General features: G+C 40.5%; 2 protein-coding genes across 3 annotated transcripts in view; one reads left to right on the forward strand and one right to left on the reverse strand.

Annotated features, from left to right (window-relative positions):
- esrra (estrogen-related receptor alpha) overlaps positions 1-25,082 on the forward strand; it is a 184,149-nt gene that overhangs the window by 129,272 nt on the left and 29,795 nt on the right. The gene's annotated exons all lie outside the window — the stretch shown is intronic.
- Positions 1-25,082, reverse strand: part of slc8a4a (solute carrier family 8 member 4a) — a 49,271-nt gene that overhangs the window by 20,289 nt on the left and 3,900 nt on the right. Inside the window, exons 3-4 of one of the 2 annotated variants that reach the window (XM_088320965.1) lie at positions 19,714-21,097; positions 16,926-17,443 (exon numbers count right to left, since the gene is read on the reverse strand). In XM_088320965.1, the coding sequence (XP_088177091.1) occupies positions 16,926-17,443; positions 19,714-21,033 (1,838 nt within the window). In that variant the 5' untranslated portion in view covers positions 21,034-21,097. The remainder of the gene's footprint in view (positions 1-16,925; positions 17,444-19,713; positions 21,098-25,082) is intronic. The other variant, XM_088320966.1, reaches the window with a different exon arrangement.

The following is a 25,082-nucleotide window of genomic DNA, read 5'->3' on the forward strand; positions in this document are numbered from 1 at the left end:
ACTAGAACAAGGACGGGCAAACTAAGGTCTGCGGGCCAGGTCTGGCAGATTTTATCCGCAAACATAAAGAAGCACAGGAGAAAAATGAGCCGCATACTCGAACAATAAAGTACAGTTTTAGATATGTCCACTGGATGTGGCAAAAGCTAAGCACAACTCCCAAAGCTTTATTTGCTGACAACCATCTAGCAACCAGAGAATAATTGATGAAACAAATCACCACATTTTTATTTGAATTGAAATAGAAATCACACTAGCGCTGTTTAAGACAACACGATTGCACTCACCTGTATTAAAATAAATATACAATTAAAAAATATCTTGCATGGGGCTACACTCTGATTGAGATTGACTGTCATGTTTAGCTTTTTCCATTTTCTAATGATTGCTCTAACAGTAGACCTTTTTTCACCAAGTTGCTAGGCAATTGCTCCGTAGCACTTTCCAACCTTGTGGAGGTTTACAATTTTGTCTCTGGTGTCTTTGGACAGCTCTTTTGTTTTCACCACAAGTTAAAGTCTTACTGATTATATGGGGTGGACAAGTGTCTTTATGGAGCTAAGGACCTAGAAAAGGTGCCTCTGATTCAGGATGATACAAAGAGTACAGGTGGACTTCTAATGGGCAGACGAACAGGTCTTTCAGGGTCAGAATTCTAGATGATACACTGGTGTTAAAATACTTATTGTCAGCTCTATCACACAAATAAATTGTTAAAAAAATAATGCATCGTAATTTCTGGATTTTTCTTTTTAGTTTATCTCTTTCACAGTGGGCATGCACTTACGCTGAAAATTTCAGACCCCTATGTGATTTCTAAGTGGGAGAAATAACAAAATAACAGGGTGTTCTGATACCTATTTTCTTCACTGTATATGTTTAAAATGTACTACGAATACAAATGTGTTTATATTTTGGTGTCTTAATTATCCTGTGTCCCTTCATGTGCCCCCATATAACAATATATTTAATTGCGCTTAATATCAACATTCAAATAACTGGCTACATTATCTGTTGGTTGGTTGGCTCCCTTATTAACCACTAGGAGGCACTATTTACTGTTGTGTGTCTTGGGCAAGGACAGGATATCACGATATAAAATGCTTCTGAAGTAATAATAATAATAATTTCCTTTGTATTGTCATTCTTTGTAACAATGTACACAGAACGAAATGTCGATACACCTGACCCGTTGTAGCGAGTCGATGCAGCCGCAGCCAACAGAGGGCGCCACCATTATACCAATTAGGTATGTCCCGGCCGAGGCGCGAACCAGCGACCTCCCAGTCTCAAAGCGGGCACACTACCATCTAGGCTACTGAGCTGGTAGTTATATTGCATTAAAGTTTTCAATGTAAATAATGAAATTTAGACTTGAAAAGGTAGATATTACTTTGCTACTGCTTTTAATTAAAGGTTTTATTACTTAAATTGAATTATTTGTGTAGTTTTAGTGTTTCAAAACTAACTGGATGAAATGCTCTCTTTATAAACAAATAGGCAATTAAACATAATTTGTAAAGATAAATGCAAATGAAAGAACATGGATTGGCTTATTTTTATCTATTTTCTTCATGTTTTGCAGAATTATAAGATTTAAGACAGGAAAAACAAAAACAAAATACATCATCAGCCATTTTTTTACTCCAGCACCTTTGCAAATTTTCTCAAAGCAATTAAGTCTACAAATCAAACAGTTTGCCCACAGTATAAAATAGACATTTTTCCTAAAATATCTTAGCATCACTAGCTCGAGATTTAAGGTAAAAGATAATTCCATTGACAACTAAATTCATTTTATTGTCATGATCATTACTTTCCACCACCATCCAACAGGGGGCAGACTTTTTCCATCGAAAAAAATAGAAGTCATTGGCCACAGGAGTAAAGGTTGGTGTTATGTGATAAATCAACATCACTTTTAGACTGAGACCTACAATTGTTTGTATTGTTATAGATAACAACGTACTGAAAATAGTTTACAACGAAATAAGACATGGTAGTCCAAGAAAAACACGTAGTAAAGACTTAAAACAGGAAAACAACTTAAACAAAAAGTCAGGATAATAGGCAAACATATTTACAAGCTAGTTCATGGAGACTGGCTTGGGTGGTGGTTAGTGCATTGTAAGATGCAACCACTAATAGGGCAATAAAATTTTGCAGCAACAACATTTCTAAATTAAATTGAATTGTCTTTATTGTCATTGATATCAACGTTATAAGACATTGTATGCAACAAGATTCGACATGTCATTCCAGGCCAGAGTAAACATTTGATTTTAAAGAGAAAAATTAAAAACAGGACTCAGGATAAATAGGCAAAATGTTCACAAAGTAGTGCTTGCAGACTGGTTACAATAAGTTATATAATAAGTGAGAATGATAATGCAATGAAAGAATAGTGCATCGTAACATTAGTGCAATAAAAAGTAGTGCAATAGAATTAGGCAGCAACAAGAAAAACCCCAAATAAGTCCCAAAATATGCATTTTCACAGTTTCGCGCCCTTGTTTAGGGTGGTGATGGCCCTGGGGAAGAAACTCTCTCTGAGCCTGAGAGTCTTTGTTTTAAGGGACCTGTAGTACATACCAAAAGGGGAAAAGGTTAACGAGGTGGCTGCCAGGGTAAGAGAGGCTTATATAATGTTTATGGCTCTGCTATATTATCACAAGCTGGTAATGTCCTCTAGACTGGGCAGAGAACTGCCGCTGATCTTCTGGGCTGTGTTGGGCGTGACTGTCTGTGATAGACTGGTATATACACAGAGCAGGTGCATTTGAACTAAGACTTAGTGACACACGAGCACATTTTTTTGTCATTTAGGTCAACATTGGATCATTCAGAAGTAATCAGGGAACTTTTGGAGTCAGTTGGCTGGGATAATAGGACAGAGGGGCAATATTTTTGGAACATTTCGCTGTAGATATAAAATTGAGTCTCACTTGTTGATTCTTAGAGAGAATTTTCAGTTTTATAGCTTTAAGTTTGAAGCCTGAAATGTGGCAATTTATGTTACTGAGAACTTATGAATAATTCATGGGTTTCGACTATTGCTGGGACTTATTACGGAACGTCACCCCCGCAAAAAATAAAGGTTGACTGCATTTCAAAATGTTCTGTTTTTGAATAAAGGACTCCGATTATTTAATAGAATAATAACCTAATTGTTTGTTGATGCACCATGCGAGGTGCATTGGTAAAACTGCATAGTTAAATTAGGATTGAAAAACACTTGCTTCGCTCCCTCTCTCTCTGTCTCTTCTCCCCGTCTCTCCATCTCTCCTTAATGATATGTGGGCGGTTGTCTATTTCGGTCAACACACAGTATGCAGCAACAAGCAGGAAGCGCCTTTCTCTCACAAAAGAAACGCAGATTTATTTTAAACAAGAATGACACGTCAAGGAAAAGTCATGCCAGTGGGAGTAAAGAGCCCGGAGGCAACGGAAAAAACTCAGCTGCATTATGTGGAAGAAAAGGATACATTTTCTGTTAGGCTTTTCCAGGCTGTGTTGATGGGAAAGCATTCGGTGGTTATGGGTTCCGCATTAGCAGCATCTTTCATAGAACGTTAAAGAACAAGATCTATTCACTTGTGTACAAGCAGGAAATCACTCTCGATTATAATTTCCCTACCAAAGCATCGCATGCAAAAGATGACTGTCGAAAAAGTGAAGTCTAATCAAGATTATTTTGTAATTTCACCTACGTTGCTTTGGAAAAACTACTCATGTAAGATGGAAAGTGAACAAAAAATTAGCAATCGCCGGTAAAATTATGCTTCAAATATTGTAGGAAATGGTAGTCAACCCTCATAGAATGGAATACAATAGAGGATAATTGTCTTTATTATCATTGATAACAACGTGGTGGATATCGTTTGCAACAAGATGTAACATGGCACAGCAGGATAAACAGGTAATGGATACTTAAAAGAGAAAAAGAAGTTGAAAGAATGTCAGGATAAATGGGTAAAAATATTTACAGGTTTGTGCTTAAAGTCTGGCCTAACTTGTGAGTGCAAATTTCTTTTGTTGTACAAAAGTAGTAGTGCCTTAAAAAATAGTGCAATTAAAAAAATCCTCATGTAGTGTAACGAAGTATATGGTTTAAAAAAGTGATGCTATTGTCAGAAAAAACAATATTTTTAGTAGGGGTGGGCCATACTGGGAATTTCGGTCCCAATCTGATCCAAGTAGTATCGCTCGACAACGATCCGATACCGATTATTTTTGCTCAGAAATGTCATGGCCATTGAATAATTGAACTCTTTCCACCTTGTGTTATTTCATCCATCCATCCATTATCTGCACCGCTTATTTTCAGTAGGGTCGCAGGGGTGTTGGAGCCCATCCCAGCTATCTTCGGGCAGTGGGCAGGGGACCTGTATGTTGATTTGAACATGGAGAATAAAAAGGTTTTTCCCCCGAAAAGTGAAATTAAAAATATTTGATTGGTTTATCATCCTTAATAAATAAGGAAGGTTTTTGAGTTGAAAAGCCCTCTATGTCACTGGTCTGACTTCAAGACCCACCATTCCACCCTAATGACTGAACAGGAAGAGGAGATTGAGCAGGAAATCATCACCATCTACTTTTAAAGAGTGGAATTGACCTTTAGTTTTTTCTTCTTTTTAGAAATGAAAATAGGTCGACAACTCATTCCGTGTCCTGAACCACCAGTTGAGAAACACTGTTCAAACATTAGAAAAATGCTATAATTATTATTTCATGTGTAAGTATTCCTGAAGTAAAAATCGAAGGAACAGTGAAACAATGAAAATAATCTGTGTGTGATCCAATAATTACAATGTAAAATTAAAACTTCCCTAAAAATTATTCACTTTCATTAATGCTACGCACATCGAAATAATCCAAACGGACTGGCAGTAAATGCGCTTGAATTGTCACCGGTCAGCGTATTCGCATCTTAAACGCGCATACAAACCAGAAGGAACAAGAAAAATGTTGCAAGCATTCCTTGAATACTAAAATTGGTCATAAATTCAAGTAGCGTTCAACCCGTCACTGCAAACTGACGTGAGCTCTCCGGATGTCACCATTCAATTTCACTCCCATTTGTCTGCAGGTCACAGTGAACTCCCTTACAAAGACTTCTCAGGACTGTTATGTTCCAACTTACTGAACTGTGCTTAAAACTGGAATATAAGAATTTCAAATACATTATGCTGGGACTGAAGTTCTGTCACAGTGCTTACAGGTCAGAATATAAACTTTATTCAGATCTTTCTTGCTCATGAATACTTTAAAATAAGAGCAGAAAAGAAAGGCGATTTTGTTTTTGGAAGTGACTACGAATGGTAACCTCTATTTGTTAAGCAACACGGCTTCTGGAGAGCACGTTGGTGCTGAGAAAGAACAATAAAGTGGCACACAAGTACTCTGAAGAACTAGATTTGTCATCTATGGGCCAGGAATTGTTCAGAGTACAAGTAAACTAAGACGAAAGGAATACCGATGCTCCCCTTGTTAGGGCCCGGTCACACAGCCGTGTGCGTCTGTATCGCGGGTAAAATTTTGCGTTTTTTTTTTTGCCCATGGTTGCCCGCGATGGAAAATGCGCAAAATTGGCCAACCCACTGTTCATCGGTGGTATGCCCGCAAAACAGACGCCGGCGACTGTTCCACTTCCTCATCGCGTCATTTCCGCGTCATTTTCTCGTGTGGACCACGGGTATAAAAGCTGCGGAGCCTGCGTTATGCCGAGAAATGCATCCTTTCCGAGATTTGCATCCCCCCGCTACTACAACCGCTTTTACCTCGTTTTATCTAACTTTTATATCACTTTTAGGGAATTTAATGGCGAACATATAACCAAAACCACTTCGTCTTGCATTTGTTGGGAATGTAATACAACTTAAACCATTCCGTCTTTGTATTTGTTGTGAATGTAATCGAACGGTAATGCACGCCGTATACAAATCACTTTTGAGCAGGTAACATGTTTATTTTGCCTTTTTCTATTCAAATCGCTCGTATTGAAACTGTTATGCACTCTACCATAAAGCTTATTTCTGCATAATAAGCTTTACGGTAAAGTGCATAACAGTTCTCAAAAGTGATTTATATACAGTGTGCATTGCCGTTCGATTACGTTCGCAACAAAAACAAAGACGGAATGGTTTAAGTTGTATTACATTCCCAACAAATGCAAGACGAAGTGGATTTGGTTATATGTTCGCCATTACATTCCCTAAAAGTGAGATAAAACGAGGTAAAAGTGGTTCTAGTAGCGAGGGGATGCAAATCTCGGCAGGGATGCATTTCTCGGCGTAACACCGGGCTGTAGAAATCATAACCGCTCAAGACACAGTCCAGTGAAGATCAAGATTTCAAGCTTTGGCACCGAAGAAGCCAATATGTTATTGTTGTAAAAGTTTTTCATTTTTATTTTATTATCTTGTTATGAAATGAAAAGAAATGTCAAGAAATAAAAATGGATTAAGACGAGGTCACTACGGTGACGGGGATCCATGTTCAGCCCTTGACGTCTCGAGCACAACTGACGTGTGCTCGACAAATCGCGCTGTGTATACGCGGAGAAAGGCGTTTGACCGTCACACGCGTAACACGCTAATTTCACGTAATAACACCGCGATACAGGCGCAGAACATGCTATGACCATGCTCCACCCACGATTACCCGCTGAAATTTCCCGTCCTACCCACGCGTAACCACGCCATGGCCGCGGCCATAGCACGTCGTTCCGCGTCATTTCCGCGTCATTACCTCGTGTGCCGCCCGCGGTTAACACGTTGTCTAAAGTTTTGAGCAGCGCAAAACTTTTTCCGCGTGTGAATTTCCGACCGCGTGTGAAGCACTGCTGTATCTCGTCTGTATGGCGATCTCAAAGCGTCCAACAGCGTCTGCTTCACAGGCAGAAATTTCTGGCCGTGATTCAGCCTCGATACAGACGCAAACGGCTGTGTGACCGGGCCCTTACGACCATTCGTCTTACAAACATTTTTTTCATGATGTTGAAAAATATCCGGACATTGCTGTAAGTTAGATTTTGTATCGTTCACCTTTATCTGAGTACAGGACAGTACTGTAGTGCCTCTTTCTGCTGCTACCGATATGTGGCGCTGTGAGAGGTCACCCACCATCCACACCGAAGAAGAAATCCACTTCCTCTTCCTAGTTCGTGTGTAAACGTTCTATACAGTCTCCAGCGCGCTAAGAACTTCGACATTTTTATTGTTTAATATCTCGTGCATCCATTCAATATGGTTGGTCTAAAGTGTAAAGAAGAGGCGAGCCATTTCTTTTGAAATGAAAGTGGAATAAGAAAGATCGATGCGGTTGAGAAAAGGGTTGGATCGCTTTTTTTCGGCCTCTTTTTATCACAGAGGAGGAAGTCGCCTAACTGTTGAAGCTCATCTTTTAAAAGTAAGTTAAACTTAACTTTATTTATCTTTATAGAGCATATTATTTTGTAAAATGTTTATTTTTTAGTACAAAACCATACAGGTTACTTATAGAAGCCTTTAAACACACTTATATAAACATTAAACATACAAAATCTAGCACTGAAGCAACTTACGAATAAATTGAATTCACAAACTAACGTCTGGAACTTCATTTGTCAATTGGGCAGCGTCTGTACTTAGATTGGATATAGTTTTGTATCATCATTCCTGTTATTATGATGATTATAATAACATTCATGTGACTTTTAGTGTTATTTTTATTGCTAAAATTCGTCCTATACTTCGTCCTATACTTTCTCAGTCGGATGCGGAAATCATAATTCATGCGTTTGTTACCTCCCGTCTCGACTACTGTAATGCACTACTTTCCGGTCTTCCGATGACCAGACTCAAGAGTCTTCAGCTGGTACAAAATGCTGCAGCGAGGCTTTTAACAAGGACAAAAAAGTACGATCACATCACCCCAATTTTGGCTAACCTGCATTGGCTCCCTGTTAGCCTAAGATGCGATTTTAAGGTTCTCCTACTACTATACAAAATCATACATGGACTTTCCCCCTCATATCTTTCAGATCTGATCTCCCCCTATGTCCCGGCCCGAAGCCTTCGTTCTGAGAGCGCCGGTCTCCTGGTGATCCCAAGAGCCAAGAAGTGTTCCGCTGGTTCGAGAGCGTTCTCCATCCGGGCACCGGTGTTGTGGAATGCTCTTCCCCCTGAGATCCGATCTGCAACCTCGGTGGAAATTTTTAAATCTAGGCTTAAAACTCACTTCTACTCTATAGCATACGAGTAACCTAATCTTATATGTAATAACTTGTGAAGCCCTTAGAGACTAATTGTGATTAAGGGCTATACAAATAAAAATGACTTGACTTGACTTGACTTATTGGTATCCAAATAATGTAAGCGAGCAGAAGCCTTTTACGGTCAATGGATGGGTCAAGCTAAAAATTAAGTTCAATGTTATTTCAACGACTATAATGACTATCATGTTTATTGTTGTTGTTATTATCATTATCAACCACATGTCTATTCTTATTGTTATACATTGTTATTATATTACTGTCACCATCATATTATGCAAATCCATCACAATATGGACCTATATTTATAAACAAAAAACTGAGAGGTGACAAAATATGTGGGTGAGGATGGTGAAAACCAAACAAAAACTGAATAAATGGGGATACAATCACGTAGAAATTAATCTTAAAAATAAAACAAACAGAACTATCCTACACATCTCATAGTTAGAGCAGACAATCGGGAGCTTGATGCTTGAGGTATCTGGCTCAACCTTCCGTACCTTCCCTTTTTATTGCACGGATCAGGACGCTCAAGAAAGAGTGGTCCTGCTGCCACGGACCTCCCAAAGGTTGCATGTCCAAAGATACTTGTACGACGGACAACACACACCACAAAGCAGTCAGTTTCACCATGAGCAGCCAAGAGAACCGTGTTATCATAATCGATACTCTAATTATATAATACACTGAAAATGTATGAAGACAGCAATGATGATATTGACAATGGTAAAAAAAGTGATTATGGTTGCAATGGTGATGATGATGATAATGAGGATACTGTGTATCCACAGAGCCAATGTAAATATGTACATTTTCCGAGTTATTGTTTACATGTAAATACACAGAGGATCTAGATGTGGGATGCAATTGTTGAGGAAGTCTGGGTGTAGGATTTAAGAAGCATATGCTTTTTCCCACTCCCTTTCGAACATGCACGATAACATTGTGTTTTTTTTCCCTGATTTGTTGTTTTGTTTTTGCCTTTGTCATGTTCGGAATAAAAATTAAATTTATTAATTCATTCAAATTACTGTATAAATTGTGGTAAAGGAATAGAGCTGCTAAGTTTGTTTTAGTTTCAAAGTCATATGTTTTGTATTCTGTTGGATTAATAAACTGTACATCTGTTGCTTGATTAATAGAAATATTTTATTTCTCAAAGTATTATTTACCTTTTTGAGGCTAGCAACACTTGTCTACCATTCACTGAGTTAGAACAGCATTTCACCTAATTATCTTATATCTTTTTAATTTCACCATGCTACCAAATACTACTACCTTTTTCTGAGGACCTTTCAGTTTGATGAATATTTTACAGTTGCGCGTTCAACGAGTCATAATTCTTCTAAAATATTTCGCTACCCTGCATTTTGACAATGCCCATAATTTTTTGAGGTAGAAGGCAGAATTGTACCATCAATCACTGCAATTGTCATGATGACTGATTAACTTCACCTGTGCCCGCATGTTTGGCGCCAGGCGCTGCAGGCTTCCTGATTGGCTCCCCGTCCTATTTAGGCTCTGTCCTTTCACTCGCCTGTTGTCAGTCCGTCAGCGAACCTCTGTTTCTGCAAGGCTAGCACTTTGACTCTGACTCCCGTCGGTACTGCTTTTTGCGCCCGTTTTCCACCCGTCCGTTCCTGATTTCCCCGTTTGTCTCTGGCTTACGACCCGGCTTACGATCTCGCTTTGCTCTCCTGTCCCAGCTATCGACCTGTTTTTTCCGTCCTCGACACCACGATCTCCCGCTCCGGAATATCCACTTCCGCATTCGGAACACGTTCCGATTCTGTGAGCGGCTCGCTTCCCGCGCCCAGTGAGCACCGGATCTCGGGCGCTGCCTTTCCTCTTTATCGCAATAAACTTGTAGTTAACGTTACGCATCTGGGTCCTAATTCCGTTCTGGTCGTGACAGCAATTCATCCAGGTTCTGAAGACCAAGGCACCCTAAGACTTTCACACTTTGCCCTAAAAGTGTGAAACTTCTCCTGTACACCATGCACATATGGGGAAAACAGAGTATCACGTTTCTAGCTAAGACACGATTAAACATTTCCATCTCTCAATATCCTTATGTTAAAATGGTCCGGCATTCATCCAGGTGTTTCAGAAAGTTGACAAACCCATTGATCGGAAACAACATTAAGTACGAGGAGTTAAGAACGCTGGTTATCGATCCGCCTTTGCAAAAGTGTTCCCCGTCCGCTCACAGAGCTTTCATCTGAGCTTACATAACTGGCCCTGTTATCCACTTTAGCCTCAACTTGTGTGTCGCAGCACACAAACTGAGGCTCGAACGAAAAGCGATGCACGAACAAAAGCTGTACATAAATATCGGAGCGTGCGCTGGGCTTCAAATAATCCATAAACAAAGCGTGTACAGCATTTCTCTTGTCAGCTTGTTTTTTTTCCCTCGCCGTACATCTTGAGCTACTCGCTGAGAATTTAGATTTTAAATAGTTTGCCCTAGACTTTACATCATTTACAAGTTCATCGTTTGAAAGTAAAAATCATTTAAAATAAGGAGAGAAGGCATCAATGGATTTTGAAATTACAAGAAATACAGGAAAGGACCCAAATCTCAGATAAGAAAATCCAACCTGATCTAAAACCCCCACTTTGAGCCCTTTTAACTCATATACTGTGAAGAAAACAATTGTTTGAACACCCTGTTATTTTGCTATTTCTCCCACTTTGAAATCACAAATTTTCATCGTAGGTGCATGCCCACCCAGAGAGAGATAAACTAAAAAGAAAAATACATAAATCACAACACATGTTTTTTTTAACTATTATTTGTGTGATATATATATATATATACTTTAGCATAACAAGTTTACACTAGATGTCGCTGTGTTGTGTAATGCAACTGAAGACGAGTGGTACAAAGCACAAGGACAAAATAACGAGACTCAAAGTGACCGAACAGCACCATTTTTGTGCAGCCTTTTACAAGTTTTCTGGTTTTGGGGGGGTACCTGTAGCAGCAAGATGGCAGACAATTTTGTCAAGGTAAACCTCATGTTATGGAAGATAAATACACATTTCTTTACCTACGAGTATTTTTTTTAAAATGCACGTCTATATGATAGTTCATGTATTATTGCTTGTTCGTGGCATGCAGGTAGATATTAGGTCCATTATTATGTTTTGGTATTTAGAATAGAATAGAATAGAATAGAATATACCTTTATTGTCATTGTTACAAAATGGGTTAACATATTGTGACAACGAAATTGGGCATGACACTCCAGTTTTACACATTCACAGTGAGAGCATTGACTAGCAAACACTTGGAGCTTAAATATCACATGGGTTGTGACAACATGTGAATATACTCAAAGCGTGCTATGTACGTTTTTGGGACGTATAGACATTCCTTATAATCTAATTATAATGATTGACTTTTTATAAACCTGGTGTATTTCAATGCATATACTGGGAGATAGGTATTTTTCTCTTAAGTGCCGTCGAGTCAATTGAATGCAAAGTACAGTATTAAGATTTTGGTGAGTGGCGCCAAAGTCCAAATATAATAATAACAATGATAATAATAACAAACCACTTACTGCTGCCCCCGTGACGCTGCTATTGCACACCATAGTGCAGGGGTGTCAAACTCATTTTAACTAGGGGCCACACGATAGAACAAACATTCTGTCGGGGGCCGGACTAGTAGATTCAAGAGAAAGAAAAAGAGATAAAGAAATCAGAGAAAGAGGGAGGAAAAGGGAGAGAGGATGGGACAAAGAAAAAAAAAGAGAGGGAGAGAGCGTGAGAAACAAAAGAGATAAAAAGTCGTGAGAGGGGGAAAAGAAAGGGAGAGGAAGAAAGAAATCCAAAGAGAAATAGAAAGACAGAAGGAGAGAAAAGAGAAAAGAAAGCATGAAGGGTATGAAGAGAGAAAGAGAAAAGGAAAAAAGGAAGTTAGAGCAAAAGAGGTTGAAAGACACAGAGAGAGAAAGAGACTAAGAGCAACAAAGGAAGAGAAAAAGAAAGACACAGAGTGAAAGAGACAGAGTGAGACAAAAGGGTGGAAAAAGAGAGAGAGAGAGAGAGAGAGAGAGAGAGAGAGAGAGAGAGAGAGAGAGAGAGAGAGAGAGAGAGAGAGAGAGAGAGAGAGAGAGAGAGAGGAATAAATACAAGTACAGTGTCTTTTTGAGAGGCACCTGGCTTTGGCAACATCAAGTTGTCATATTTCGACCTGCAGCTTGTTTTTCTCTTGCGCTTCTCTGAGTGTTGTCTCGCGGGCCGGATTCAATCCCTTAGTGGGCCTGATCTGGCCCGCGGGCCGCCTGTCTGACACCTGTGCCATAGTGCATCACGTGCACTACAATACTTCTGCAAAACAATGCAAAAGCATTGTCATGCTTTTTACCCTGCTGTTTTAAAACCTGAATTAATAGATAGTTATCACACTTCGAGGCCAAATAATGTACACTGACATGTGTTGGGTGAGGTTTCTGGTAAAACTGCTTTTGTATTAAAAACAATGGCATGTATTAAAAAAAATTCCCCCTTTTTGACCAATACAAAGCTCTATTTAGGCCATATGAAATATTCACCTAGAAATTTTATGTACACAGTTTCGAGAGTTTTCTTTATAGTCACTTTTAGGATATGTACGGGCCTAAGGTGTCAGGACCAGAACGTAAACAGGACCCATTTGCGTGACGTTTGCCACAAGTTTTATTGAAAGAGAGCAGAAGGGCTGTGCCACAATCCGGTGTTTGCTGGGCACGGGCAGCAAGTCGCTCTCGTACTCGGTTTGTGATCCAAACACGGAAGTGGATCTTCCGTAGCGAGCAATGGCGGTGTCAGGGGCAAAAAACTGGTCGGTAGCCGGGACTGGGACCGCAAGACGTGGTAAGCCAGTCAAGGGTCGTAAGCCAGAACGGGAAATTAGACCTAGTCGGGAACAAGAAGGGGCCGTAAGCCCGCACGGGAGAGCAGACGTGGTCAGGATCCAAACAGATCGTAGCCGGAGACAAACGGGAGCGAAAACGGGACAGGCGGGAGTCAGGGTCGAAAAAGGCTTGCCTAGTATACACGGAGATTCTCAGACGGACTGACAATAGGAGATTGACAGAACTGGGTTCAAATAGTGACAGGGAGCCAATCAGACGTCAAATGAGCGGGCACATTTGAATCAGATCGGTAAGCATGACCTAAGGGGTAAGAGGGAGGAATGAATAAATGAAAAACTATATGTTTATGAATAGGTCTGATGGCACTGTACATTTGGGTTGGAAGTCGAAAAGATATTCATAAACGGCTGAGTTACCACACTTTAAGTTCACGTCCAAATAACCTACACTGACATTCACTGTGTCACCCCCAAAAGGCATAAAACATGGGTAAAAATCAAAATTGTCATTTTAATAATTAGGCTTTTACCGCAAGGGGCGCTAAATAATACACAATGCCAGCTTTACAACTTCACAGTCTTGTTATTCAAAGAGCTAAGTCATGGATGACATCATTATTCTCTACAAAATACCTCAAATTGAGCACACCACACCAACAGTCCGTTTTTGTAATCCTACATATTTTAATTAAACAACCGATATAAGTGCAAAACAGGATAAAGAAGACTTGGTGTGTTCTTGCTTGGTTGTATGATTGCAGGTTTACTGATAAAGAAAGCAAGACTCTGAAAACAATGCGCTGGTGCTGTTTACCAGGAATCATCTGATGAACAGTAAGCATTGTCTCTACCCACCAACGCAAACGCAAACCGCCTCCAACCCTGCAATTTTTCTTTGTAGTACACAATTGTCTCATTAACTACATCTCGTGTCGTTTTCCGCGTTACACGAAGACCGTTAAGGACTGCAAGAACCTCTCTCAACTTCCTGTAATTGCACCGGGTGCTAAGGAAATGCCCCTCGGAGTAACATTTGCTCCGATGCAGGTTTTATGGCCTCCTAGTTCCAATCATTTAATATGAAATTGCTCTAAAACATAAGAGATTTGATACATTCTAACTCCACCAACGACACGAGCTGAGGAGACAAAAAACAGGAAGATGAGCATTCTATGCACATTCACCTGTCCTTTTTTCCCTCTTCCTTTTTCCTCGCATCCCTCGGTGCGCTCAGCCAACCCACACAATACTCCCACTCACTAACCCTTCATTCCTGCTTGCACAGACACTTTTATATGACACATTGTAGTCAGTGTTTTTCCCAGTATCTAAGTTCTACGCCCAGCCCCGCTTACGGAGCAGGAAATCGTTGTAATCGTTCGCATCTGCTCTTCACCGGTTCCACATCTATAATACGACGTTCACCCAAACACATTTTCATTGCTGTGACGCAGTCCCTTTCCGTGTTCCTCACCCAGTTTCTTTTTCCTCTGATTTTGTAATAACTTGCATTTAAATTGTCTAGTAGATCAGCCTTTCGGTCCCCCAGGCTTTCAAACCACAGAAGGCAATGCTGATAATCTATTTCATAAAAAAAAAAAAAAAAGTAAAATTAATTTAAAATAAGGAAAGAAGGCATTAATGGATTACATATATAATGTATATATATATATATATATATATATATATATATATATATATATATATATATATATATATATACATATATATATATATATATAGTAAGAAACATGAAATTATGTATGTCATTGTCAAAGAAACTGACAATGGCAAGCTATTTTAAAGCAGTCCCCAATTACTTGAATTGTCTTTGGGGACAAGCTGCTCCCACATAATAGACGTGCACTTTTTTTTTTTTGCTTTTAAAGTAAAACGTGACTGTAACGTGGACCGTGTTTTTGTCAAGAACCGGAACTGTATCAGGACCCAAATGCGTGATGTTCTCACACAAGCCTTTTATTTTACGGGAAAACGGGAGTCATGCATGTTAGGCAGCGGTCTGGCATGGAAAGAAAGGAAGCCAGAGACCGACGAGATCGACACCAATTGCCCAAGCAGATATCGGACAAGTGGGGTCGATACCGGACAGGACAGGATTGATATTGAAACAGGATATCGAAATGAACAGGACAAAAATAGACGGGAACATAACTGGAAACCGATATTTAAACAGGACAAAATAAACGGGAACGATACCGGACAGCAAATACCAACCGGACACAGGACCGAGTCAGATACCACGTCGTGCGAGGTTCGTTGACGGACTGACAAATGGAGAGTGAGAACACTGAACTTAAATAGAAAGAAAGCCAACGAGCCGCAGCTGGCGCCACACGGGCGGGGCCATTTGGGCGCCATGGCAACCGTGACGACACGAAATTATGTATGTCATTGTCAGACAAACTGACAATGGCAAGCTATATTTTACAGCAGCCCCCAATTACTTGAATTGTCTTTGGGGACAAGCTACTCCCACATAGATGACATTTTTTTGCTTTTAAAGTAAAATGTGACTGTAACGTGGACCACGAGTGTCTGTTTTGTTTGGTGTCCCCTCTGTTTATGTTGAATAATTCAGAGATTTTCAACCAGCCTACCAAGGCACACTAGTGTGCCTTAAGTACTTTTCTAGTGTCCCAAAAGAAATTGGCCAATTTTATCTCTGCATACAAACATACCTTTGTTGTAGCTTTGCTTTCTTACAGTTAACAGCAGATTAACTGCAACGTTCATCCATTTTAATAGGAGGCAGTGATTTTTTTTTTTCCTGCACTCTCCTAAAGTAAGCTCTGTTACTAAATCCAGTGTGTTCACAAGATGTCCTTTGTGTATAGAAGATATGTTGGTATTTGGCTTGCCATAAGCATGGACTTACACTATATATGGATGAATATAAATGTGAAATTGCCTCTGTGGGGGCAGAAAATACAATTTAAATGTATCTGATAAAACACCCAATACACAATTTTTTAGGCAAGTTAGCTGCAGTTTGAGCGTCTTGGTGGAGTGTTTTGCAGCAGAATAATATCCCAGATGAGGGAAACTGTGTGTGCACGAGCAATCGCATAACTCAATAGTGTAGACAGGCATTGATGATCGGAAAAAGAAATGACTAACTCAACTATTGCAATTGGAATATTTGCAGTCAGACTAAGACCTCGATTGTAATTCTGTGCCTGTTTACATGGCTTTACATCATTGGAATACTGTTTTCAATTGGAGTATTGCCTGCATGTGAAGATACCCAATGTTCTATTGATGATTATTAATAGTCTAAACAAACCATATCTCAAAATTGCGAGCCTCAGTGCAATCGGCAGGCACTGAATTAGTTCAAGTGACAAACCGGTTTTATGCTCGACTTACACAAGAGTCAAACCACATGATTTCGAGACTTCTGTCCATCCTATGGAACAATAAACTAGTGGATACAACCAATTCATCACACAACTTCAAGTTGACCTTCACAAACATCCCAGAGGAGTTTTTGTCAAATGTGTCTGTCCCCGCCTTTACGTCAGCCGTTATATTTCTCACAGTGATAACTTCTTATCCTCCCACATCATCTCTGTGAAGGAGCCAAACGTCTCAGTGCAAACATGTCAATGTTTGATTATGATATGCAAAAGAACAGACGAGGAAACTATCAAAACGTTCAGTTTTGGAGTATTATTTCTCCTGTGTGGGATCAAGGAAGTCATATACCTCATCAATGAAGAAGAACTGATCAGCGACCATTAGCTAAGAAAAACAACCAAACAAAATGAAATTGTTACTCACATGGTCTCGTCGTTTTGGAACTCCAGCTTGCCGGACACTTCTTCGTAGTCCTCGCCGGCCTTGGCTGTGCCCTCCACAGAGTGGTACGGCACGGCGACCTTGCCTCTCGCTCCGGACGTTCTGTGAACCTTGACCTGCATGTTTCCGACGCTCTCGCTAACCCTTGTCGACTTGCTTTCGAACGTAAAGATGCCGGCGTGGTCATCGTCATAAATGGTCACCGTGGCGGTGTGTGCGCCGCCCAAGGCAGCTTTGGGTGGGATGTGAGAGGACATGCCCGCCATGCTGTTGCCGGTCGAGATGGAACGCGGCTCCAAGACGGAGACCTCGGCCCGGTGCACTATGCGGGGGTTGCTGAGGCGCACGTAAAAGTGTTCGTCTTCTTCGAAAATATCATCATCAATAACGCCGACGGTGAACTCCTTTGTGGTCTCACCGGGTTTGAAGACCAAAGTGCCCTCGGCAAACTCATAGTCCGACCCGGCATTGGCAGTCGCATCCTCTGTGCGGTAATCAACCTATTGGGGAGGAAAAAAAGTCAATGGTTGCATTTTTGTGGCTGGAGTTATTTATAAATAAGGCTGCAGCAATTAGTTAACGATGTCAACAAAAATCAATAATAAAAATACTTGACTATGAACTCCATTGTCAACTATTATTTTCAGACACGTCTTTCCAACAGAGTGGGACATCTTGCATGAGTGTAATCTCTGCTGATAGTTGCTCATGTGCTATAGCATCTCTGTTTCGAGCGGTGACATAGTGAAATGACGGCATCAAACTCCAAAATTTCCAAAGTTTGGGAGCATTTTAGCCTTGACATGGCCAATAAAAAGAAAAGCAGACTTTGTGTCATGGTAGTACATCGGTGACGCAGAAATGTTTAAAGCGAAAGCACGTTGGACAATTGAACGAAACGGAGTCTGACTTGAAGTAACATTCAAGCCAATACACTTTTGATGACATTTATTGTACATTAGTTACGCGTATGTTTCTCTATAAAAAGGCGCTTTGGTGGTATGCAAGACCAGGGGTCGGGAACCTTTGTACAACCTTTGTATGCATGAAAAATAAATTGATTTTTGGGGGGAAGAGCTATACCATATCTTTCAAAATAATTTACAAAAAGAAAAAAACCCAAACCCAAACCTGCTCTTGAGACAAAAGCTTATTCTTCAGCTCATTTCAGTTCACTGTGTGACTTTTTAGTCTTTCATAAAATGTATGAAATAATAAAAATGCTAGAGACTGTGTCCAATAACAACAAATATCTCACTTAAAATTTGTTTTCCTTCCGAAAATAATTAAGATCATTGAGGTTCATTTTGACTGTCATTTTTGTTGTAACAAGGTGTGAGCACACTGTTTGTAAAGATGTCACTAAATAAGCCAAACATGAAGGAACTGATGTATTTACCCTCAGCTAACCTGTCGGAATCGAATGGTCCTTTTTTGTCCTTTATTTTGTTTTATAGATGCAAAACTTCAACATTTTTTAAATCTACAAACATTTGAGGTAAGAATGGGCCTTAAAAATTGTATCCGACCTGACCGAGGCCCACGGGTATTAATGCATGACCTAGCCTGACCAATTAACTTGATCTGCAAGACTGAGCCCAAAGGAAACCTGAAATTTCACATTTTATTTGTGAGGGCTTGGAAGGGGAAGAGGTGATTTATGATAAAAAATTAAAGCCTGTCTATAAATCTGTGTCTGCAGATGTTACATTAAGCAGCAATTTTCCATCATTGACAGATTTTTGTAAGAGTTGACGGGGACATTTTAAGGCAGTCTGTCATTTTGACGGGTTGAAAATCGGGCCATAAACCACAGCAGCAGGATGTCCTAAAGAATGTTGTGCGGCACTTTAAGAGAGAGAAAGGCAAAGACACAAAGAAGAAGAATGACGGGTGAATTATATTTTTTTTAAAAAGTCAGCGAGAGAGAAGCCTGGCCCAGCCAGGCCCAAACATAATGATGACAGACCGGGGCCAACATTTCTGTTGAGTCGGACTTGGGCTTGGGTTTTTGTTTTTTTAATTCATTATTTTTTCATACTTTGCGTAAACTTCGCTTGAAAACCTTTCCAGGAAATGGTCAAAGGCAGACGTCTACCTACATATGTATTCTGGCTAGGAGACACAGAAAATATCGTAGTGATATTTCTACTTACCAGCCTTAAAATAAGAAAGGCGCTACTGCGTTAAGGCTGCCAGTGATAGAAACACGGAGTCGCACTCCTGGCCTAAACATGTTATATTAGTGAATTTTATCTACGAGCCAGATTAACTCAGTAAAAGAGCCACGCCTGGCTCGGCAGCCATATGTTCCTGAATCCTGTGCCAGACTGTGATTGACAAACTTATTTGAAATTAATTGCATGCAGTCTGAAGTCCATTTGATTTCAAACTGTTGAGAACAGTTGAGTTATATTGTTACAGACTTTGCAGTTGACCACTGAATTTACTTAACGAAATGCACATAATATTTGTTTCGTTTACTGTTCTAATGCTGCTAATGAGTCTGTTCTCTTTTTACAGGGATTAAAAATGTTTACTTGTTTACCTGTCCTTAAAAAACAGAAGAGGTTTATTCATGGATTTTGGTCTGACCGAGCAGTATGCCTAAACGGTTTTAGACAGGGTATTTGTTTAATTCTCTCACAGTATGTTCAATAAAAATGTATTTTTCACTGTACCCATTTTTGTATTTATTATTATTTATTCATTTAAAGTAGTCATCTGTTGCAGCCCTATGTATGCATTAATTGAGTCTTTGGCTCTTTACCTTCACTGTACAACCAGCTTCTCCTCCATGTCGGCTGACTGAAAGCTTTAAGGATCCGCAGTTCTCAAAGCACTGGTAGTGAGAGGGGTCAAACTGCAGGTATATGGTGTTGGGGTCCTCTTCCTGTCCGCTGGCCTCATGGCAGCTCACTACCTTCCTTGCTTGGTCGGCCGCATGTTTTTTGAGAATGTTTCCGGCACCGATCATCATTCGTGTGGCTTGGATACGGTAGAAGGCGCGGCTCTTCTGTTGCTGGACCAAGACTTGATAGTTGGCCATTTCGATCAGCTGCTCCATATCTTTCTCTGGATGCCTCTGCTTCAGTTCTTTCAGGGTGCGAGCCATCTCCCTTCTCGCTTCCTCCTCTTGGTCCTGTTCGGCACTCAACCCTCCACCTTCCTCCACCCCCTCCAGCATCCCGTCCAGAGCCTCTTTGGGATGAACGTGGGAATTGGCACCTTGGCCGTCCATCTCAAGATCCATTTTGGTAAACATGGCGTCCCCTTCGGACTCGATGATGATGCCTCGGTTCTTATCAGTGCGGTAGCGCTTGTTGACGTACTTGTAGAAGAGAAGGCGTCGGTCTGCGATCCAAGCTTGCAGCACGCAAATCGGGAAGAAGAGAAAGGTGAGGACTGCCTCCCAAACCTCCACCACACCGGGGGAGAAGACGGACAATATGAGGTAGAGCCAGATGTAGGCAAACACGCTCCAAGCCCCGGTGACGAAAAACACCCTTGGGTGTTTGATCTTTCGGGTTTCGTTTTCTGGCACCACATAGACGCATATGGCTATAATAATGAACATGTTGAAGGCAGCGCTGCCCACAATGGTGCTCGGTCCTAAAGAACCAGATTCAAAATTGTGCCCTACCACTTCAATTACTGAGAGCAGAATTTCTGGGGCTGATGACCCTAAAGCCATTAAGGTCAAGTTGGACACAGTCTCATTCCAAATACGTACTGTGGTGGTGGTGGTCTCACCATTGGGTTTCTTGATGGTGATCTCCTTTTCCTGAGAGGTGATGACCTCGATGGAGGACATGAAGCGGTCGGCGATGATGGACATGCCCAGGAACATGTAAATAAGCGCCGCAAAATAAACAATGGCTCGAGCTACCTTATCTCCCACCACCGGATTTTGCGGGTTCCACATGGGCAGCACAACCCCGTCGGAGCAGTTATCTTCACTGCTGCAGTTGCGTGGTGAGGTGCCAGGATCTTGGTGGCCCGCGCTGCCTTGGGACACAGAGAGAAGGAGCAACAAGACGGAGACTAATGCGCAATGGCCAAGTGATGGAAGCGGCTTTTGCAGAAACATGGCGCTTGGAAAATTTTGACGTTCTTTGATAGGTAATTCACTTCGTTTCGAATCAGATGAATCTCTGCAAGATAGAAAGGAGGGAAAGCGCAGTGTTGGTGATTACCATAAATTACGGACTACAGAGCATTTCTAATTTAAGAGCCGTATTCACAAATTCAATTAAGACACTCAACATTGTTTCGTCAAGGCGGCACCGGATTTTAAACCGCTGAAATAGTAAAGAAGCGTAACACATTGTGCCTCGATAAAAACACTTGTTTTCAGACTGTGTCTTCAGCTGTAATACACAATAAAGCAACATCTAATGGCCAAATATTACACGGTATCACTTTAACTGATATTGGGTGACATATGCAAAGATTTGAGTTTCTTGTTAATGTCTGTCTTTGGGTTTTTGGCCCAGCACACTCATCAGAAGTGAATTGGGATAGGAGCATTGAGCGCTTTCTCTGAAATAAGAGCTTCTTATAACAGACACTCATGCTCTTTTGTATGCAAATGATGTGGGATCCGTTTGCTTGGCAGGTTTGCAAACCAGAAATATTGGCTCCCACTAATTGTTGAGTCACTGGAGTTGGCCTGCCCCACTCCCACACACGCTGTGTAATGTGGTCATTTTGTGCAAAAGCAGCGGTGGAAATGGTAACCTTTGCACTTGCAGTACGAAGAGGAAAAGTGATTCATTCAGGCTATAAAGTATTGTTGAGCTAAATGGGACGTAAATATAAACCCCGGTAAAAATACTTGGAAAAAGACTGTCTGCAACTGTGAGGCTGAACATGTCTTGGCTGTTTTTTTTTTACAAGGATTGAAATACTGCGGATTTTATTATCCACAACGGAGTAGCATGGGGCCACATTGACAGTTTGGAAAAGCATATTTAAGACACACAATCATTTGGGAAAATGTACTTAGAGATAGGAATTTATGGCGATTAAAACAAAGCTGACAAGTCACAGACACACAAACTCTCCTTTACATCAAACTGAGATGATGCCCATTTTGCCACCTTCCATCAACATCACAGTATCTCAGGACCCAGGCAATGACCAATCATGGCTTTTTTGTTTCCTCTTATAATATTCGCTTGTTTAGCTGTGATTGGTCATGAACAAAAGTCTGTAAACGTAGTGCCATTTTAAAATGATCGACAACTTTCATGTGGGGTGTCAAACTCACCTGGTAAAAATAAAAATTCTCAGGGAGGTCGGACTAGTAAACTAATGGCAAAAAAGTGTCTTTTAGCTTGGGGCCTTTTCAGAAGCTCAAAATTGAATTATGATTTAGGGATGTAAGACTTTAAAACAAAATGATTATTGAAGGGGTTGTTTTCGTCTTTTTTTTCCTTTGACAAGTATTATTCTCTAGTAGTGCTTGTCAACCGTGCTTTTGAGAAAAGAAGAAGCAAAACAATCATTAAAATAATAGACGTGATGTCAATTTACTTAAAATAAAACTCTTAAGGCAATATGAAATATTAAACATTTTCAAAACCTGGACCTGGGTTTCTTTGCAGAAGTTTAAAGAAGCTTTATATCCTTTCTACAATAGACATGAAATCCATAAGCAAAGTTCCAATTTTCAGCTGAACATTATCATGAAAAGATAAATAAATAAAAAGCAAACACACTTTGAAATTGTTTCATCAATCGTGTGAAGGATTGTAGGCTATTTTTGCCACTTTACAGTCTGCGTGAATTTTCCCAAGTTAAATAAAGTGGTAGAAATGAATTCAATAGTTGCTCCTCTCTTTTTTTTCTATTTATTTTTTTACAAATGCTCAGTTGATAAACACTACAAAAAATAAACATCAAAATAACATTAAATTAAAGAAAATATTTAAAAGAAAAACCTTTTAATAATTGTTTTATCATAAAATCTTACATCTCTGAATCAAAATTTAATTGTGAGTCTCCAGCTAAGGCACACTCTTTATGCTATTAATTTACAAGTCTGGCCCCTATAAGAATGTTTTTCATACTATAATGTCTCCTAGCCTGAATGAATTTGACACCCCGGATATATATTATCATTATATTTTCGTCAGGCGGGCCAGATTAAAATGCTTGACGGGCCACATCTGGCTTGCAGCCTGTAGTTTGCCCACACCTGTAATAAATGACAAGTTTGGAAAACCATTTCCCTTTTTGTCTCCACGCAAGCCCCTTAACGTAGTCGGGGGTACAACTTTTTCACACCGTCTTTCTCGGCTGAACGGCCATTTGAACCTCTTGAGTGAATAATTCAGACTGTGGCGCGGTTCGTGCCCAGAAGCTTCGTGATGAACGCAGAGAGAAAACAGCACAGTTGGGGGTAGGGAAGGTGTCATCTAAAAAAGCACCTGATGAAAATTTTAAGACTGCCTCGAAAATAGGCTGCCTTCTTACAGCAGGAGCCGGGATGTGACAATGCTGTCATTGGCATGCAGTGTGTGTGAGGAGTGGGGGGAGCAAAGCTTGTCTTCTCTGCTGCTCAGACCTGTGAGCTCATGGCCGTATCTCAAGGTAAAAGGCTTGTAGAAATCCAAGAAAAACACTCTTTATTTTATTTTATGACCTGTGGCGCCAAACAGACGGCACACTGTCACTCGGAAGGCAACATCAGCACCACGGACAGCGGCTCTGACAAACGCTCGACCCTCTCGCCCGAGGACATCTCCCGGCGTTTCATATCCACTTTAAGAAAAATCCTGAGCAGAAGATTTAATGCTTCAAAGGCTTTTCAGATGAATTGCTGCCCTGAAGAAGAAACAAGAGCGGATGCTCCTTTACGGAAGGAACTAGCGGACCTTGCCAATTTCAATGATGGATTCCTCAGGTTACCCAAAATATAATCTTGTAAAATGTAATGCAATTTCTCGTGCGCAAATGTTGAGGGGGCGGCGTTTCTATGGAAATAGAAACGTTCGCTAAGCAAGGGGATTGAATGAAGGAGGCAGTGGTGTGTGTGGTTTTTCTTTAGCCGTGTGCTCTGTGGCACAACCTCAGCACCCTAAACAGGTAGCCGCAAGCCAGCAGATTAAGGGGGGGTTTGGTAATTGAGTTGTTATCTCGTTTCCATAAATTGTGCACGCAATTCTGGAACGCTACAATTAATCTTAAGAGTGCACTGGAAGACCGCCAAAACACAGCAATTTATCCTGTAGTTATTCGCGGGATTTCTCATTTATTTGTCCGGCAAGACAAATGACCACACAGAAGAGTTATGTCCAAAATTATGTAAATATGTTTTTAACGTTAGCAATAAAACTCTGGGAGTTAACCCTGGAGTTAAGATTTCAAGACTGCTATAACTGAGTTTAACTTAGACACTAAAGCAGCCGAATTTAACACCAAAGGTCTAAACTCATTTTTGCTCTGTGGCTGGATTCAGACTTTCTTTTCTCAGGTGTGAAGAAACAAAAATATTTATTGTTGTAGTGGTTTGAAAAGAATAAAAAATAAATACAAAATTGTTAGGAGTGCATGGGCAATAAGATGAAACTACATCAGTTTGAACTACTAAAATGGGCCTGTTGAAGCTGAGAGAATATCCTTTACTGCTCTCTAGCATCCAGAGAGAGCATTTTGATTTTATTTATTTTAAAGAAATCATATCTTTGGATAGGGCAGCACGGCGACGCAGTGGTTGGCGTGTGTGCGGCACAGTTCTGAGGTCATGAGAATGAACCTCTTGTGTGGAGTTTGCATGTTCTCCCCGTGCCTGCGTGGGTTTTCTCCGGGCACTCCAGTTCCCTCCCATATCCCAAAAACATGTATGTCATATCAATTGGCCGGTTCAAATTGTCCTTAGATGTGAATGAGTGAGTAAGTTGTCTGTCTCTGTGTTGTGAAAATAGCTGGGATGGGCTCCAGCACCCCCGCGATCCTACTGAGGATAAGCGGTGCAGATAATGGATGGATGGATATCTTTGGATAGAAATGACCCAGAGAATCGCTTCCTTTTTTTGACATATTTAGAAATTAATGGCGACCCGCGGGTTTTATGATTGATATACCTGCTTTAAATGTTAGAGCAGGTTTTTTTCTATTATTAACGCCAATTTA

This window comes from Urocampus carinirostris, chromosome 17 (genome assembly GCF_059441175.1).
Source record: "Urocampus carinirostris isolate Australia breed hairy pipefish chromosome 17, RoL_Ucar_1.0, whole genome shotgun sequence".
Lineage (NCBI taxonomy): Eukaryota > Metazoa > Chordata > Actinopteri > Syngnathiformes > Syngnathidae > Urocampus > Urocampus carinirostris.